Below are 16333 nucleotides of genomic sequence, written 5' to 3'. Positions count from 1 at the left end.
ATAACATATAGGCTTTCTAATTCAGATTCAACATTTAAAAGAAAGAATCTGTTCTATTACTTACCATGGCCAAATCATCCCGACTGCAGTCCAAAGCAGCTATCATCACCTGTTCATATATTATCCAAACTAGGAACAAAGGAGAGATTAAATATGGGTAATTTAGCTTTAAAATGATACAAAAAACACAATTTAAAGGTTAATGAATTTTGCATATGGGTATTTTTCAATTTAATCAGTCACTCCATAATCCCAAATGCTGTAAAAACACTCTTAGGATTCAATAAAAATGCATTTAAATAGCCATTGCTTTTAGTATTGGAAAGCGCCTTCTGATAGCTTCATAGGTAAACAGCCCCAAATCTTTACATTTGTGAACATTACATGTGAAACTTTCCACCTAAGACCCATGACAAAATTCACTACGATGAAGCTTGGAAGAGTAGCCATGCAGATATCTAAGACATTACAGCTTTTCTTTATTTTTCACTGGCAGAAGTGACCACAAAACCAAACACTATTGTATTCCTCATTCTGGCCACTGCAACATTGTCCAAAGCTATCATACCATACAATATCACATCTTAATAAAATACTTATGTTGCCAGGCATAAAATGCATACCTTTCAATTTGCACTCATTGTGATGAAGATATCCTCGTTAGAAAAGTCCAAATTCTGTACATACCATTTAACTCAACAGATTCCAGTAGTATTGCATCTTAAATATCTGAATCTTTACCGTATGGTTATTCAAAGGCAAAAACATTCTCATTACTCGATGACTTGGCAGGTTGAAAGCTACAGAAAACTATGTCCAAATCCATAACAATCCTCTGTAACTTCTCTATTTTCTCATGTGAAGAAATCCAAGAAAAACCCATGCTTCTTTTCCATCAGACACTTGTCCCACAGAACAGTTTTCAGGTATTCATGCTTTTCCTGTCATCCTTCATAAGCATATCTGATAATATTAATAGGAATGCACTAACGGCAGTAATAACTTTGCATGGCTCAAACTGACAGAGGGGACTAATCTGATAGCAATTTTAACCAAACCAAAAACGTCAATAACTTCATTTCCATTTACTATCAATCATCCATCTTTCATGAGCATTGCATTAACTTGACAGATAGCATATTCTGACTCTACCAAAGAGCCATTGTGTTTGTTAGACTGACACAATTTTGCCAAATCAGTTAGGCAAGCAAAACTGCCACTCTCTCATGTATTCAGATATAGGAATCATTAGGAAAATAAGATCTAACCACCGAAAAAACTACCAGCTTCTTAAAAGTATTCATAGTAGAAGACTGTATTTAAAATTATGTTGTTAACTGATTTTATTGACAATACAATCTTTCAAGAAAGTTACTTGTTTTCCCCTTAAATTGATAGGAGTTATAATGCAGTCATACGCATAAGTACCTGGAAATAATCCCTAATGCAATCTGGGCAGAAAACTGCATTTATTAATTTGGGTGTTAGCTTCTCATTTTGAAAGTGTTAAGTGCTACATTTTGTTGCTACACCCCTTTATGTAGCAGTTGAAGTTTAGGCTAATTTTTGAGTCAGCTAGACTTAAAGGCCTAGTACCATATTTTCCGGCATATAAGACAAGTTTTTAACCCCCTGAAAATCTTCTCAAAAGTCGGGGGTCGTCTTATAGGGCATATAATTAATTTATAAGCCCTCCCTTTCTCCAAGACTATCAGAGTGGTAGCGCTTCCCTCTGGCCTGCCCTTGTATCCTATTACCGGCAAAGTTATTAGATTCCTTTTTCAGAATGACAGGTCGTATCTTTTGGCAATAAAATAAATTAGATAATCCTTTTCCCTACCTTCCATCACAAAGTTCTTTCAGTATATATAGAAATGCCCCCCCCCGCCCTCCCCTTATTCGCTTCTCCGAAAGGTCTTGTAGCAGCAGGTAGAGAACGTTTCGGGGAGGGGGAGGTGCGTCCTGCCCCCACCCCTCCCCCGATGGCCCAGACACTCACCTGATATTCCACTCCCCACCCTCCCGTTCTTCCTTCCTTTTGACTCCATTCCAGCCCTTCCCTCGTGCTCCCCATCCGCTTTCCCTCTAGGCACGTCAGCGTGTATTTTCCAGTTCTCCCTCTCTCCGATTAGTGGGAAGCACGGTTGGGCCCGGGCAGGTGGCCCTGGGATTGGCGGCAGTGGGCGGGGCGCTGGAGAGTAGTTGGGGTTGTTCTCTGTCAGTAACACATGCCTGGGTAGAGCCGCAGCGGACGCAGCAGCGGCAGTGGTAGAGGCAGCGAGGGCCTCCCGTCTGGGCTGCGAACTCCGGCCGTCGCCTTTTCCTCGGAGCGCGTGCGCTCTCTCCCTCCCGCCATCGCCTTTTCCCCAGGTTATCTGCGGAGGCCCGGGCGGAGGCCGGGGGCTATAAAGCGAAGTCACAGCGGCGGCAGCAGCCGGAGCTCCAGCGGCAAAGTTCACTGCAATTTGCGACTGCGGGCGCCTTCCTGCCTCTCAGATCTCGCACATGCGCGTCTGCGCCGCTTCACTGCAGTCCTCAGGAGCGAGATATGAGAGGCAGAGAAGGAAGTACCGGTAATAGGATACAAGGGCGGGCCAGAGGGATGCGTTACCGCTTAAAGACAGGGAGGGCTGGGCAGGCAGGGAGAGCTGACCAATCCAAGCAGGATTTGTATACAACAGCCAGCCAAGAAGGGTAGTCTTATACGGCGAGTATATACCAAACTCTACATTTTAACTGGAAAAGTTGGGGATCGTCTTATACGCCCAGTCGTCTTATATGCCGGAAAATACGGTAACTATAATGTGCATCAACGTAGGTGATGTGGACCAATAAATTGATTTTCAAACTGTTGGCCAAACAAACGCCTGGATTCACTAAGCAGCAATTATTTTTTGCGAGAGGCCCCACTATCATGGGGACGGGGGTGGTAGCTGTGATAGTGGGCCCCTGCCCCTAAAAAAATATCACAGCTATATCGCCCCCTTGTTTTGTCTCACAGCACACCACCATGAGACAAAACAATGCGGCCTTGCCTTTCACCTTTCGATGACAGCCCCCAACTCACGAAGCTGCCATCGCCTTAAACAGGCCAAACAAACACAAAGAAAAGTGGCAAAAATGGTAAAAAGTATGCAAAGTCAAACCTGATCCCTCTCCTCATCTAAGAGGAACAGCCAAAGTACAAAATTTGTAGCATCAGATTGCATGAAAAAGGCCCTGTCAACAGTGATAAAAATGATGCTCCATCCCCCTTTCAATAAAACAAAGCCCAGGCAAGCTTTCCCCCTTCCCCAACCCTGAATGAAAAAAAAAGTGTTGGTGTATAATACACCCCCTCCCCCCGGACTCTTCCCAGAACAATAAAGAATGTTTGGGTTCTAGTGAGGGCCATCCCCTCCCCCCCCCCCCACATACACCCATTACCTCCAAAATAAGATTTCTAGTGAGCAGAAGGGCCCAAGGTGCTCCCTAGCCCTGAGTCCAGTTGGCCATGTGACTGGGGCAAAGTCAGGTCGGCAACATTTTGAAAAATGGCCCGACCGGGCCTGCGGCTAGGGGGCCCCCCAGGCTCTTCCATTGGCTAGAAATCTTTTCTTGGCAATAATGGGTTGCAGGAGGTGGGGGTTCGGAAAGGTTGGGGTGGCCTCCACTAGAACTCAATGATTCTTTATTGGACTTGGGGGGTCTGAGAGTGCAGTATACACCAACAATGTATTTTTTTTTCATTCAGGGTGGGGGACACCTGCCTGGACTTTGTTTTATTGAAAGGGGAGGTGGAGGGGATATATTATAGCACCATTTTTATCACTATTGAAAGGGTTAGAGGGGATTTGAGGGGTCGTCGTTGTGTGATCTGACACTACAGATTTTATACTTTAGCTATCAGGGTCGCCTCGAGTGGGAGCCCCGGGATGAGGAGGGTGGCCAGGTTTGACCCTCCACACAATTTTTACCGCTTTAAATCTAATGCTTTAGATTAGCAATTTCCCCAGAACTGTAGATAAAATAATGTGTCTGAGAAATTTCTAAGGCAGCTGTGTTATTTTATTTACATTAAATTACATATGCATGAGCTGCTCTGCATAGATTTACAAAATTCATGCATGCAAATCCCATTAAAAGCGGTTTATCGGAATAAAAGAGGGAATGTAGACCCAAATATGCAAATTATAATGAATATCACGCGATATCTCAACTGTTTAACACACGTTATAGCCCTACCACGATTTGATGAATCTCCCAGTTTAGTTTGTCACCACAGTACACCACTAAATGAAACCTAAATTAGATCAGTAACATTTTTTTGAGTTGTTAAACTATCCAAGCTAGAACTGTTCTTCCAACATTACATTACACCAGTTACCCCATCCACATGTCTGAAACATAGTTCCAAGAGTTTTCTAATGTGGATATATATTGACATTTTTGAGCTGTTGAAACATTCTTAAATTTATTTAAAAATAAAAAAAAGGATGTGGCATGACACTGGTAAGCAAGTATTATTTAATCACCAAACACCAGACCTCTTCAGGCACTTCACATGGTATCCTGTTTGGATTCTGTTACTTTGCTGACTATTCTTCAAAAACTAGTTTGTCTAATTTCCAGCTGTCATGGGGCTCGGGTGAACTGGTTCTACATGCAGCCAACTGACATACAGTATATTACTGTAAAATATTTCAAAAGTACAGTATTATGACATGAATGACCTCACAAATAAAACATGAACCACGCATACCCCACTTTATGATTAACTTGAGACTTTCTTAATAACCTGGTGCTCCCAGGGAGTTCTAGGAAACAGCAAAAGAACTGTGAAGAGAATATCACACTTGACAACTATAAAATTGATACCAAGCATTCCTTCCTGCACAAAATACTTTTAAAACATTACATAATACAATGGAAACAAAGTTTTATTTTAAAGCAGTAGTGCTAGTTCAGTTTTCTAAGACATCAAATTGAAGTTTCTATTGCTTCCTCTTCAGGTTTTGTTACTAGGTCTCTCTTTTTTTTTTAATATCATCCTAATACATGTAAGTTCAGTGGCAGTACTATGTGTTGCCATGTGGGAGATCTGGGTTTAATTCCCTAGCTTTTCTTCAATTCAAACTAGAAGAGAATGCTGGGGAGGGAGTCTCAGTCACTGCACAAGTGACACCTAGTGGCCTAATTCTGGGATGCACACAGCAAGCTATTGAGGAGAGGACTGCAGCATATGGCCCCTGGATGAAGACTGTTGCTGTGATGACTGGGCTAGACAGGAAGAAAACCAGTAAAAAGCATGACATTGTAGACACACCTTGGCTCAGTCCCCATGCATTCCTTATGAAAATAAGGGTAAACTTGCCCTGTTTGTGCAACCCTACAAATCACTCACCAACTTTGAAAAGTGGAAAAGTCTGATGCTGTACTACCCACCAAACTCCACACAAAATTTGGTGCAACTAGATTTAGTGAATCCAAAATTATAAGACGAGGACCAATGTACACACACAAATATTTGGTATGCTCTACTGAACCAAAATTAAAATGGGGTAAAAAAACTAGAGGGACTCGACAGCAAAAGGCTAGCCAGGATGTTCTTGATAGGAGCCCAAACCTTTCCCTTTTGAAGCACGCAGTTTACACGGGTGTACATAGGAGAAAAGCTTGGACCTTTCTTGTAGAAATAATTCTTTGGCATAGCCATGTGGATCGATAAACTACTTCATAGTGTTGCATTCAGGAGTAGGTGCAAGCCTGTCAGCTGAGGACAGATATATGGCACCACCTTCGAAAACAGAGGTCTAAATGAGCCCTAGAGCAGGGGCTCTCAATCCAGTTAATCTTGTTTTCAGGCTATCCACAACAAATATGTGGCGGGGATTAGAACCAGCTCAAATATTTTCCCTATGGTCATGATGGGATTGTTTAGAAAGGCTTTTGGAACATTCTGTACCTTCCTGGCCTTTGGGCCATGCTCTTTTTGGGATGGGTCTTAGTGGTATAAATAGCCACTGAGCATTGCAAAGAGCAAAGGGAAGGCAAATCTGCAGTAGTTAGTGGGTTAGGAGACATTTTGGAGTAAGATCATCATTCCTGGATTTCATAGTATAGAGGAGTGTTTTGCAGGGGAAGACTTAGGTAGTCATCGAGGCCTAGTCAAGTGAAGAGGTTTTTGGAGCATAAGTTTTTGAAATTTGAGAGTATTTTTGGATATTTTGATTGAGAGGGAGGTCCACCTGGAAGAAAGGACCAGATCCTTGTTTTTTCATCTTGCACCCAGTTAACAGCAAGCTAGAAGATAGATTGGAATTTTTGAAAGATCTGATATTTTTTCAATTTTTGAGAAGTGTTTTTCGAGATTACAATTATTTTTGAAGCTGAAGAAACTTTTTCCATCATCCCTGGTATATGTTGGAGCTAGAGAAGAATTTATCTACCGATATAGGAGAAGGCATTTTGGACCAGGACATAGTTAAGAGCAGGAGGTCATTAAAAATAGGCAACATGGCTAAAGAAGCCTATTTTCTTGATTTGTATTTTCCTCATTTTATTCATAATTTTTGGAATCATTGCCTGGTGTTACAACTGGCAGTCCATAGACTAGTTTAGTTTAGTTTAGTTTATTGGTGTTTATATACCGGTGTATCAGACGAACCTTCACATCGGTTTACAAAATTACAGCACATTTAGAAATACATTAATTGATAAAATAGTAACAGCTAAAAACTACACAAAGTAAACGATAAATTAGCTTTTACTGTCAACACTGGGGAAGGTCCGGCCATTCTAAAATTGAGATGCAATGAAATGCCACCAGCACCCACACAACAGGACACCGCCAGCCTCTGCATGCTGACATAGTCTCTCTTAAAGGGACTGCGGCGGGAAGGTCCTCGCAGCCCCTACTGATGATGTCCTTAGCTGTGCCCTTTATAGGGCAGCTCCTCAAATGCAACCTGCCTCACCAACAGGACCAACTACTTCCTAGTGGTGCGTGTTGCTTCCCAGCATTTCAGACCTCGTCCAGCTTGTCTTCAATCCTTGTCCAGCTGTCTTTGGTTTGTCTTCTGTCTTTACTCCAGTCTGTTTTATTCACATTGCTCCCTTGTTCTTGTCCTTGCCTGCCTGCCCTACCTATCCGTCCCTCTTCTGCTCTCTTGGATGGATACCTGGTTTGACCTCAGCCTGAATCTCAGATGTGCCTGACCGTGACCTGCTTTTGACCATTGCCTGGACCTCAAATACCCGTGACTGCTGTCTGCATCTGACCACATCGGATTCACCTGACTGCGCCTGCCTACAACCCTAACTACTAAAGACCTCCTTATCTGCCTACGAAAGATACTCCACCTAAGTCCTGCCAGACCCGGCACCCAAAGGCTCAACCCGTGTACCATTGTACCTGAAGACTGGAAGGTGGCCAATGTAACCCCAATGTTTAAAAAGGGCTCCAGAGGCGATCCGGGAAACTATAAACCAGTAAGCCTGACTTCCGTGCCGGGAAAAATAGTGGAAACTATTCTAAAGATCAAAATCACAGAGCATACGGAAAGACATGGTTTAATGGAACACAGTCAGCATGGATTTACCCAAGGGAACTCTTGCCTCACAAATCTGCTTCATTTTTTTGAAGGGGTTAATAAACATGTGGAGAACAGTAGATGTAGTGTATTTGGATTTTCAGAAGGCGTTTGACAAAGTCACTCATGAGAAGCTTCAAAGAAAACTAAAAAGTCATGGGATAGGAGGCATTGTCCTTTTGTGGATTATAAACTGGTTAAAAGTCAGGAAACAGAGAGTAGGATTAAATAGTCAATTTTGTCAGTGGAAATGGATAAATAGTGGAGTACCTCAGGGATCTGTACTTGGACCGGTGCTTTTCAATATATTAATGATTGATCTGGAAAGGAATACGAGTAAGGTAATCAAATTTACGGATGATACAAAATTATTCAGAGTAGTTAAATCACAAGCGGATTGTGATACATTACAGGAGGACCTTGTGAGATTAGAAGATTGGGCATCCAAACAGCAGATGAAATTGAATGTGGACAAGTGCAAGGTATTGCATATATGGAAAAATAACCCTTGCTGTAGATACACGATATTAGGTTCCATATTAGGAGTTACCACCCAGGAAAAAGATCTAGGATTCATAGTGGATAATACTTTAAAATCATCGGCTCAGTGTGTTGCGGCAGTCAAAAAAGAAAACAGAATGTTAGGAATTATTAGGAAGGGAAGGGTGAATAAAATCGAAAATGTCATAATACCTCTGTATCATTCCATGGTGAGACCGCACCTTGAGTACTGTGTACAATTCTGGTCACCGCATCTCAAAAAGGATATAGTAAGAATATAAGAACATTAGAAATTGCCATGCTGGGTCAGACCAAGGGTCCATCAAGCCCAGCATCCTGTTTCCAACAGAGGCCAAACCAGGCCACAAGAACCTGGCAATTACCCAAACACTAAGAAGATCCCATGCAACTGATGCAATTAGTAGCAGTGGCTATTCCCTAAGTAAACTTGATTAATAGTCATTAATGGATTTCTCCTCCAAGAACTTATCCAAACCTTTTTTGAACCCAGCTACACTAACTGCACTAACCACATCTTCTGGCAACAAATTCCAGAGCTTTATTGTACGTTGAGTGACAAAGAATTTTCTCCGATTAGTCTTAAAGGTGCTACTTGCTAACTTCATGGAATGTCCCCTAGTCCTTCTATTATTCGAAAGTGTAAATAACCAATTCACATCTACTCATTCAAGACCTCTCATGATCTTAAAGACCTCTATCATATCCCCCCTCAGTCGTCTCTTCTCCAAGCTGAACAGCCCTAACCTCTTCGGCCTTTCCTCATAGGGGAGCTGTCCATCCCCTTTATCATTTTGGTTGCCCTTCTCTGTACCTTCTCCATCGCAACTATATCTTTTTTGAGATGCGCCGACCAGAATTGTACACAGTATTCAAGGTGCGGTCTCACCATGGAGCGATATAGAGGCAATATGATATTTTCCGTTCTATTAACCATTCCCTTCCTAATAATTCCTAACATTCTATTTGCTTTTTTGACTGCTGCAGCACACTGAGCCGACGATTTTAAAGTATTATCCACTATGATGCCTAGATCTTTTTCCTGGGTGGTAGCTCCTAATATGGAACCTAACATCGTGTATCTACAACAAGGGCTATTTTTCCATATATGCAATACCTTGCCCTTGTCCACATTAAATTTCATCTGCCATTTGGATGCCCAATCTTCCAGTCTTGCAAGGTCCTTCTATAATGTATCACAATCCGCTTGTGATTTAACTACTCTGAATAATTTTGTATCATCCGCAAATTTGATAACCTCACTCATCGTATTCCTTTCCAGATCATTTATATATATATATATTGAAAAGCACCGGGCCAAGTACAGTTCCCTGAAGCACTCCACTGTTTACCCTTTTCCACTGAGAAAACTGACCATTTAATCCTACTCTCTGGTTCCAGTCTTTTAACCAGTTTTTAATCCACGAAAGGACATCGCCTCCTATCCCATGACTTTTTAGTTCTTAGAAGCCTCTCATGAGGGACTTTGTCAAACACCTTCTGAAAATCCAAATATACTACATCTACCAGGTCACCTTTATCCAAATGTTTATTAACCCCTTCAAAAAATGAATCAGATTTGTTGGCAAGTCTTCCCTTGGGTAAATCCATGTTGACTGTGTTCCATTAAACCATGTCTTTCTATATGCTCTACGATTTTGATCTTGATAATAGTTTCCACTATTTTTCTCGGCACTGAAGTCAGGCTCACTGGTCTATAGCTACCTGGATCACCCCTGGAGCCTTTTTTAAATATTGGGGTTACATTAGCCACCCTCCAGTCTTTAGGTACAATGGATGATTTTAAAGATAGGTTACAAATTTTAACTAATAGATCAGAAATTTCATTTTTTAGTTCCTTCAGTACCCAAGGATGCATACCATCCGGTCCAGGTGATTTGCTACTCTTTAGTTTATCAATCTGGCCTACTACATCTTCCAGGTTCACAGTGATTAAGTTCAGTTCATCTGACTCATCACCCCTGAAAACCATCTCCGGAACTGGTATCTCCCCAACATCCTCATTAGTAAACATAGAAGCAAAGAATTCATTTAGTCTGTCTTCAATGACCTTATCTTCCCTAAGAGCCCCTTTAACCCCTCGGTTATCTAATGGTCCAACCAACTCCCTCATAGGTTTCTTGCTTCGGATATATTTAAAAAAGCTTTTATTATGAGTTTATGCTTCTATGGACAACTTCATTTCAAATTCTCTCTTCGCCTGTCTTATCAATGTTTTACACTTAACTTGACAATGCTTATGTTTTATCCTATTTTCTTCAGATGGATCCTTCTTCCAATTTTTGAAGGATTTTTTTTGGCTAAAATAGCCTCTTTCACCTCATCTTTTAACCATGACAGTAATTGTTTTGCCTTCCTTTCACCTTTCTTAATGTGTGGAATATATATGGACTGCACCTCTAGGATTGTATTTTTAAACAATGTCCCTGCATGTTGAACACTTTTAACCTTTGCAGCTGCACCTTTCAGTTTTTTTCTATTTTCCTCATTTTATCAAAGTTTCCCTTTTGAAAATTTAGTGTTAGAGCTGCAGATTTACTTATTGTCCCCCTTCCAGTTATTAGTTTAAATTTGATCATGTTATGATCACTGTTGCCAAGTGGCCCCACCACCGTTACCTCTCTCACCAAATCCTGCGTTCCTCTAAGAATTAAATCTAAAATAGCTCCCTCTCTTGTTGGTACATAGAAGGGTGAACAAAATGATACTGAGGATGGAACAGTTCCTCTATGAGGAAAGGCTAAAGAGGTTTGGCTGTTCAGCTTGGAGAAGAGACAGCTGAGGGGGGGGGGATATGATAGAGGTCTTTAAAATCATGAGAGGTCTACAACGGGTAGATGTGAATTGGATATTTATTCTTTCGAATAATAGAAGAACCAAGGGGCACACCATGAAGTCAGCAAGTAGCACATTTAAAACTAATCACTCAATGCACAATTAAGCTCTGGAATTTGTTGCCAGAGGATGTGATTAGTGCAGTTAGTATAGCTGAGTTTTAAAAAGCTTTGGATACATTATTGGAGAAGTCCATTAACTGCTATTAATCAAGTAGACTTAGGAAACAGCCACTGCTATTACTGGCATCAGTTGCATGGGATCTACTTGGTGTTTGAGTGATTGCCAGGTACTTGTAGTCTGGATTGGCCACTGTTGGAAACAGGATGCTGGGCTTGATGGACCTTGGTCTGTCCCAATATGGCAATTTCTTATGTTTTTATCCCAGAATGCTGTAGGCCTCGTGGGTTGATTATTGTGATCTTCCTTGCCAGAATGGGGACTGCTGCTATAATTTAAAAAAATATACACATGATTCTAAGTTTTTAAAACATAGACTTTTCCATCTATTCATGTCTCCTCATATTTTCTTCTAAAAGAAAAGAGGAGGGGGGGGGGAGAGTTTCCATTTTTAGATGGGTTGGAGGCAGGCACTTTAAAGTCAACATGAACAGTGGGATCAAGAGTTTCACTGCTTATGTGTACTCAAGTTTGAAAAATTGTTATGCTAATTTATTTGAAGCAGTTTTAGATAATTGCTATGACAGATATTATGTGGGTAAGTGAATGGCTAAGAAATAACTACTCATCATCAGCAATCAATTTTCCCATATAGTCCAAACTATTTTTTTGAGGTATAGTACAGCATTCCAAATTCTGGCAACCACAAACTAAAAACTACGACTTACTTGCATTCTTGAAGGAAACTGGCTATTGACCAGGATGCAATATTTAACTTAAGGAAAAATAGAAAAGCTATTATACTCTAAAACAAAATAGAGGTTCAAAGGCATAAAAAAGCATAAGCACGCACTCATCCATTAAAAAAAAAAAAAGAGACACCATCTTTTATATGCACTTCTATATTAACACACATCAGCACGTGTAATGCCATTTATCTCCAAGCTATTCTGGCATAACGTCCCTCTCAGTGCTGCATCCAATGGCCGTGTATACTGTTTCCTGCAACCTGGAGCTCCCTCTTATAGGCCCTGCAGCCGGGACTTCCTGGGGCACTGATTGATGACATTGCATCCTGTCTAGATATATAAGGTGCCCTGCATCGGAACCCAGCACCCAAGACTATTGTAACCAACGGACCACTGGACTGCCAATCTTAGCCAAGCCCCTGCCTCCCAGACCTTCCCCGGTGGAGACCGTGGGGACCCCCCTGCCATACCCCAACAAACCTACTGGCTTTCCCTAATAGTAAATAGCTGTACCCCCTAAGGTCTCAGTCTCTCCCCCCCTAACCCCTACCCCTTGCAGCCTTCCCCTGCAGCCCCCCCTCCCTGGAAGCGGGCTGCTACCTTTCTCCCACCCCTAACATCCCACCAACCATCCGCTTTCACCCTCCTACACTCAACTGTAAGTACCCTTACATCAATGTACTCTATCCTCTCAGTTAATGTTACTGGAGCTGTTCATTGTATTGCACTATATTCATGACCCTGCACTATTGTTCCTAGCCCGTCAGCACTATTGCTCCCAGTTCAACACTCTGAATCCTGCTCTGTACATTCCCCCTAAACCTGCTCTGGTTAATCTGCATTGCTCCCAGTTTAACCCGCTCTGTTTTACCTGCACTGTTAACCTACATAACCTACATTGCTCCCAGTATAATCAGTTTAAATTAGCTCTGTTTAACCTGCTTTGCTCCCAGCTCGATACTGTGAAACCTGTTCTGTATAATCTGTACGAATATGCTCTGTCTAATCTGCATTGTATATCCAGCAAAATAATCCATATTGTACTACCTCCACTGCACATCCTACTCTATCTCCTAACCGGACAACCAACATCCACCCACCCCCGATTACCCGTCTCTCTTCTCCCAAAATGTGCTTCCCTACTATATCTGTCATACACCACCCCCACCGGCGGATCCTCCGCCCAGCACACCCCCACCCCTCCCTCCAGCACAAATCCCTAGTCCCCATCATGATTTCACCCATCACACAACTGCTTGGCCTGGCCACGCTTGCCATTTCCCTTTTTAATGCACAATCCATCCTAAAGAAAGCCCCCATACTCCAAGATTTGCTCACTGACACCAACCCAGATATCTGTGCCATCACAGAATCCTGGCTAAAGAACTCAGACCACGTTTTCATCAATCAACTCCCAACCCAGACATATGACATTTTCTCTATCCCAAGGCCCAAAAAAAGAGGAGGAGGTATACTCCTAGCCACCAAGAAACACCTTAACCTCAAACTACAAATCATCTCTCCCCCCCCAAGACTTGAAATTGGTCTTTTCAAATCCAAATCCCTGCAGGTCTGCCTTGTCTATGCCCCCCCCGGCATTCTTGAACAGGACCCATCCCCCCTCATTGAATACATCACCGACAACATAAAGCCGGACACACCCGCAGTGATACTCGGAGATTTCAATCTCCATGTAGACACCCACCCCACTACGCCTGCTTGCGAAACTCTACTCGTCACCCTTAAAGCTCTGGGCTTCAGTCAACTAATCTCAGAACCCACACATAAAGCCGGTCACACACTTGACCTCCTTTTTGTTAACACAAGCATTACAGCACCCCATGCACCCATCTCCACCCCCATCCCCTGGTCCGACCACTTTCTCATCAATGCCCATCTCACCATCAATACCAAAACACCGATCTCAAGCTCACATAATAAAAAGATATCATTCCGTAAACCATGTCCTTCGGAGCAACTCTCCCTAGCCTTCAACAAAGTAACCGAAAACCTCGACCTAACTAACCCAGATACCGCTCTACTATCTTGGGACAAGTCCATCTCTAACATAGCCAATGACCTTTGCCCCACCATCCACAAAATAATAACCCCTACACGTACCGAGAGAAAGCCATGGTACACCAATGAATTAAGAAAACTGAAGCAAGACCTCAGAGCCAAGGAGCGTACCTGGCGCAAACAACCTACACCCACACACAAAATGGCCTACAAACATACATTACATACATACCGACAAGCAACCCTGCACGCCAAACGTGACTTCTACGTAGCAAAAATCCACAGCTACAAATTCAATCCTAACGCTTTATTCTCCTTCGTTGCAGATCTCACAAAATCTCCCTTTCCATCCTCCCAAGAAAAAAATAGTATAGAGAAATGTGAGAAACTAGCAGATTATTTTAAAAACAAAATCTCCCAAATTCTTACTCGGCTCCCCTCCAACCCTGCCCCCACAGACCCACTACCTATTGACAATAAAATTAATCTCAGCTCCCTTGACCTCACCTCCTCGAAGGAAGTTGAATCTATACTAAAGAAGATGCGACCAGCCACACATATCGCAGATGCCATCCCATCAAAAATTCTCCTCACCATTCCTTCCACCATTGCTAAGCCAATAGCAGATATTATAAACTGCTCCATCACCACTGGGAAAGTCCCCGAACCACTGAAACTTGCCATCGTGAAGCCACTACTGAAAAAACCTACACTCGACCACAATGACCCAGCAAACTACAGGCCCATTTCCAATCTGCCTTTTATTTCCAAAATCATGGAGAAGGTGGTTAACATGCAACTCACTGATTTCCTAGAAGAAAACAACATCTTACATCCCGCTCAATATGGCTTTCGTCAAGACCGAAGCACCGAAAAACTCCTGCTTGCAATAACTGACACCGTCCTCAAAGGCATGGACCACGGTCAATCATATATACTTGCCCTCCTTGATATCTCTGCCGCTTTCGATACCGTGAACCATCAAATCCTATTATCACGGTTAGCGGAGATAGGCATCTCAAATACAGCCCTATCCTGGTTCTCCTCATACCTTGACCACAGAAAGTACCTAGTCAAACTTGATAACTTTGAATCCGCTCACATTCCCCTCACACAAGGCGTACCACAAGGCTCCTCTTTATCGTCCACCCTCTTCAATATATATCTACTCCCACTCTGCCACCTTCTCTCTAAACTAGGACTAAAATTTTTCTTATATGCAGACGACGTACAAATACTCATTCCCATTCGGAAATCCCTTACTGAAACCCTGCAATATTGGGAAACTTGCCTGACATCCATCAATTCTCTCCTCTCCAATATCCACCTTGCACTCAATGCCTCTAAAACAGAAATCCTTATCCTAACAAATCAATCAATCGACGCGATCCACCAAATGAATCAAAACGCCTCACAAGCTTACACACTACCACCCAGTGTCAGAGACTTAGGAGTTTCCCTTGACAATCAGCTAAGCTTCAAATCTCACATTAAATCACTGCTAAAAGGGGGCTTCTTTAAACTTCAAACCCTCAAAAAACTGAAGCCCCTCCTCCACGCCCACGACTTCCGCACTGTTATGCAAACCACCATACTATCTAAAATCGACTATTGCAACTCCCTTCTCATAGGTCTACCTGCCTCCACTATTAAACCCCTCCAAATCCTCCAAAATGCTATGGCTAGAATCTTAACAAACACCAGGAAAACTGACCACATCACTCCCATACTACAGGATCTCCACTGGCTCCCCATTTCCTACCGTTCCCAATACAAAACACTTACCATCCTCCATAACACATTATACAAAAACAACTCCCCCTGGCTTGAGGATATGCCACATTTCCGTCAAACTAATCGCCCCCACCAGAAACTCCCTCGCTGGCACCCTTCAAACCCCCTCACTCAAAATTGGGCACCTTACCACTACCCGGGACAGAGCCTTCTCCATTGCGGGTCCTACCCTCTGGAACTCCCTTCCTGCTAAACTCCGCCTAGAACCGTCCCTGAGCCATTTCAAAAAAGGAATCAAGACATGGCTCTTTAAACAGGCATACCCCAACTCCTCCCAATCCTAGTCATTGTCTTGTCTCGAACTTACTCAGCTCCCGCTCAGCCTACACACCCCCCTCCTCAACCTCCCCTTCGCCATCCCAAAATAAATAAAATTCCCAGCTCCCCCCTCTCCCCTACCATTCTAGCTCCCTCACCTTCCCAGCTCCCCCCCTGCTCCCTCCCCCCACCCTTCCCCAGCACCCTGCTGCCTCTCCCCTACCCCTCCCCTCTCTTCCTACAAACAGCCTTTCCTTGAAAGTGCCATTGCCTTAACATTCTCCTATACCCCTACCCCCTCCTCTCCTTTCCCCTCCTCGCTACCCCCTTCCCCTTCTCCCTGCCCCTACATTTAATATTATTATTGTAAATAACTTCATATGTTAAGTTCTTAAGGGTACATGCATCCTTTACATCCTGATGCATACCTACTCTTAACATGCATAA

General features: G+C 42.8%; 1 protein-coding gene across 1 annotated transcript in view; it reads right to left on the bottom strand.

Moving 5' to 3' along the window:
• EMC2 (ER membrane protein complex subunit 2) overlaps positions 1 to 16333 on the bottom strand; it is a 235768-nt gene that overhangs the window by 162694 nt on the left and 56741 nt on the right. The window contains exon 3 of the mRNA XM_029591902.1: positions 65 to 129. Coding sequence (XP_029447762.1) covers positions 65 to 129 — 65 coding nt within the window. The remainder of the gene's footprint in view (positions 1 to 64; positions 130 to 16333) is intronic.

This window comes from Rhinatrema bivittatum, chromosome 2 (assembly GCF_901001135.1).
Source record: "Rhinatrema bivittatum chromosome 2, aRhiBiv1.1, whole genome shotgun sequence".
Classification (NCBI taxonomy): domain Eukaryota; kingdom Metazoa; phylum Chordata; class Amphibia; order Gymnophiona; family Rhinatrematidae; genus Rhinatrema; species Rhinatrema bivittatum.
The sequence above is the reverse complement of the archived record's forward strand: the minus strand, read 5'-3'. Positions and strand labels throughout refer to the sequence as shown.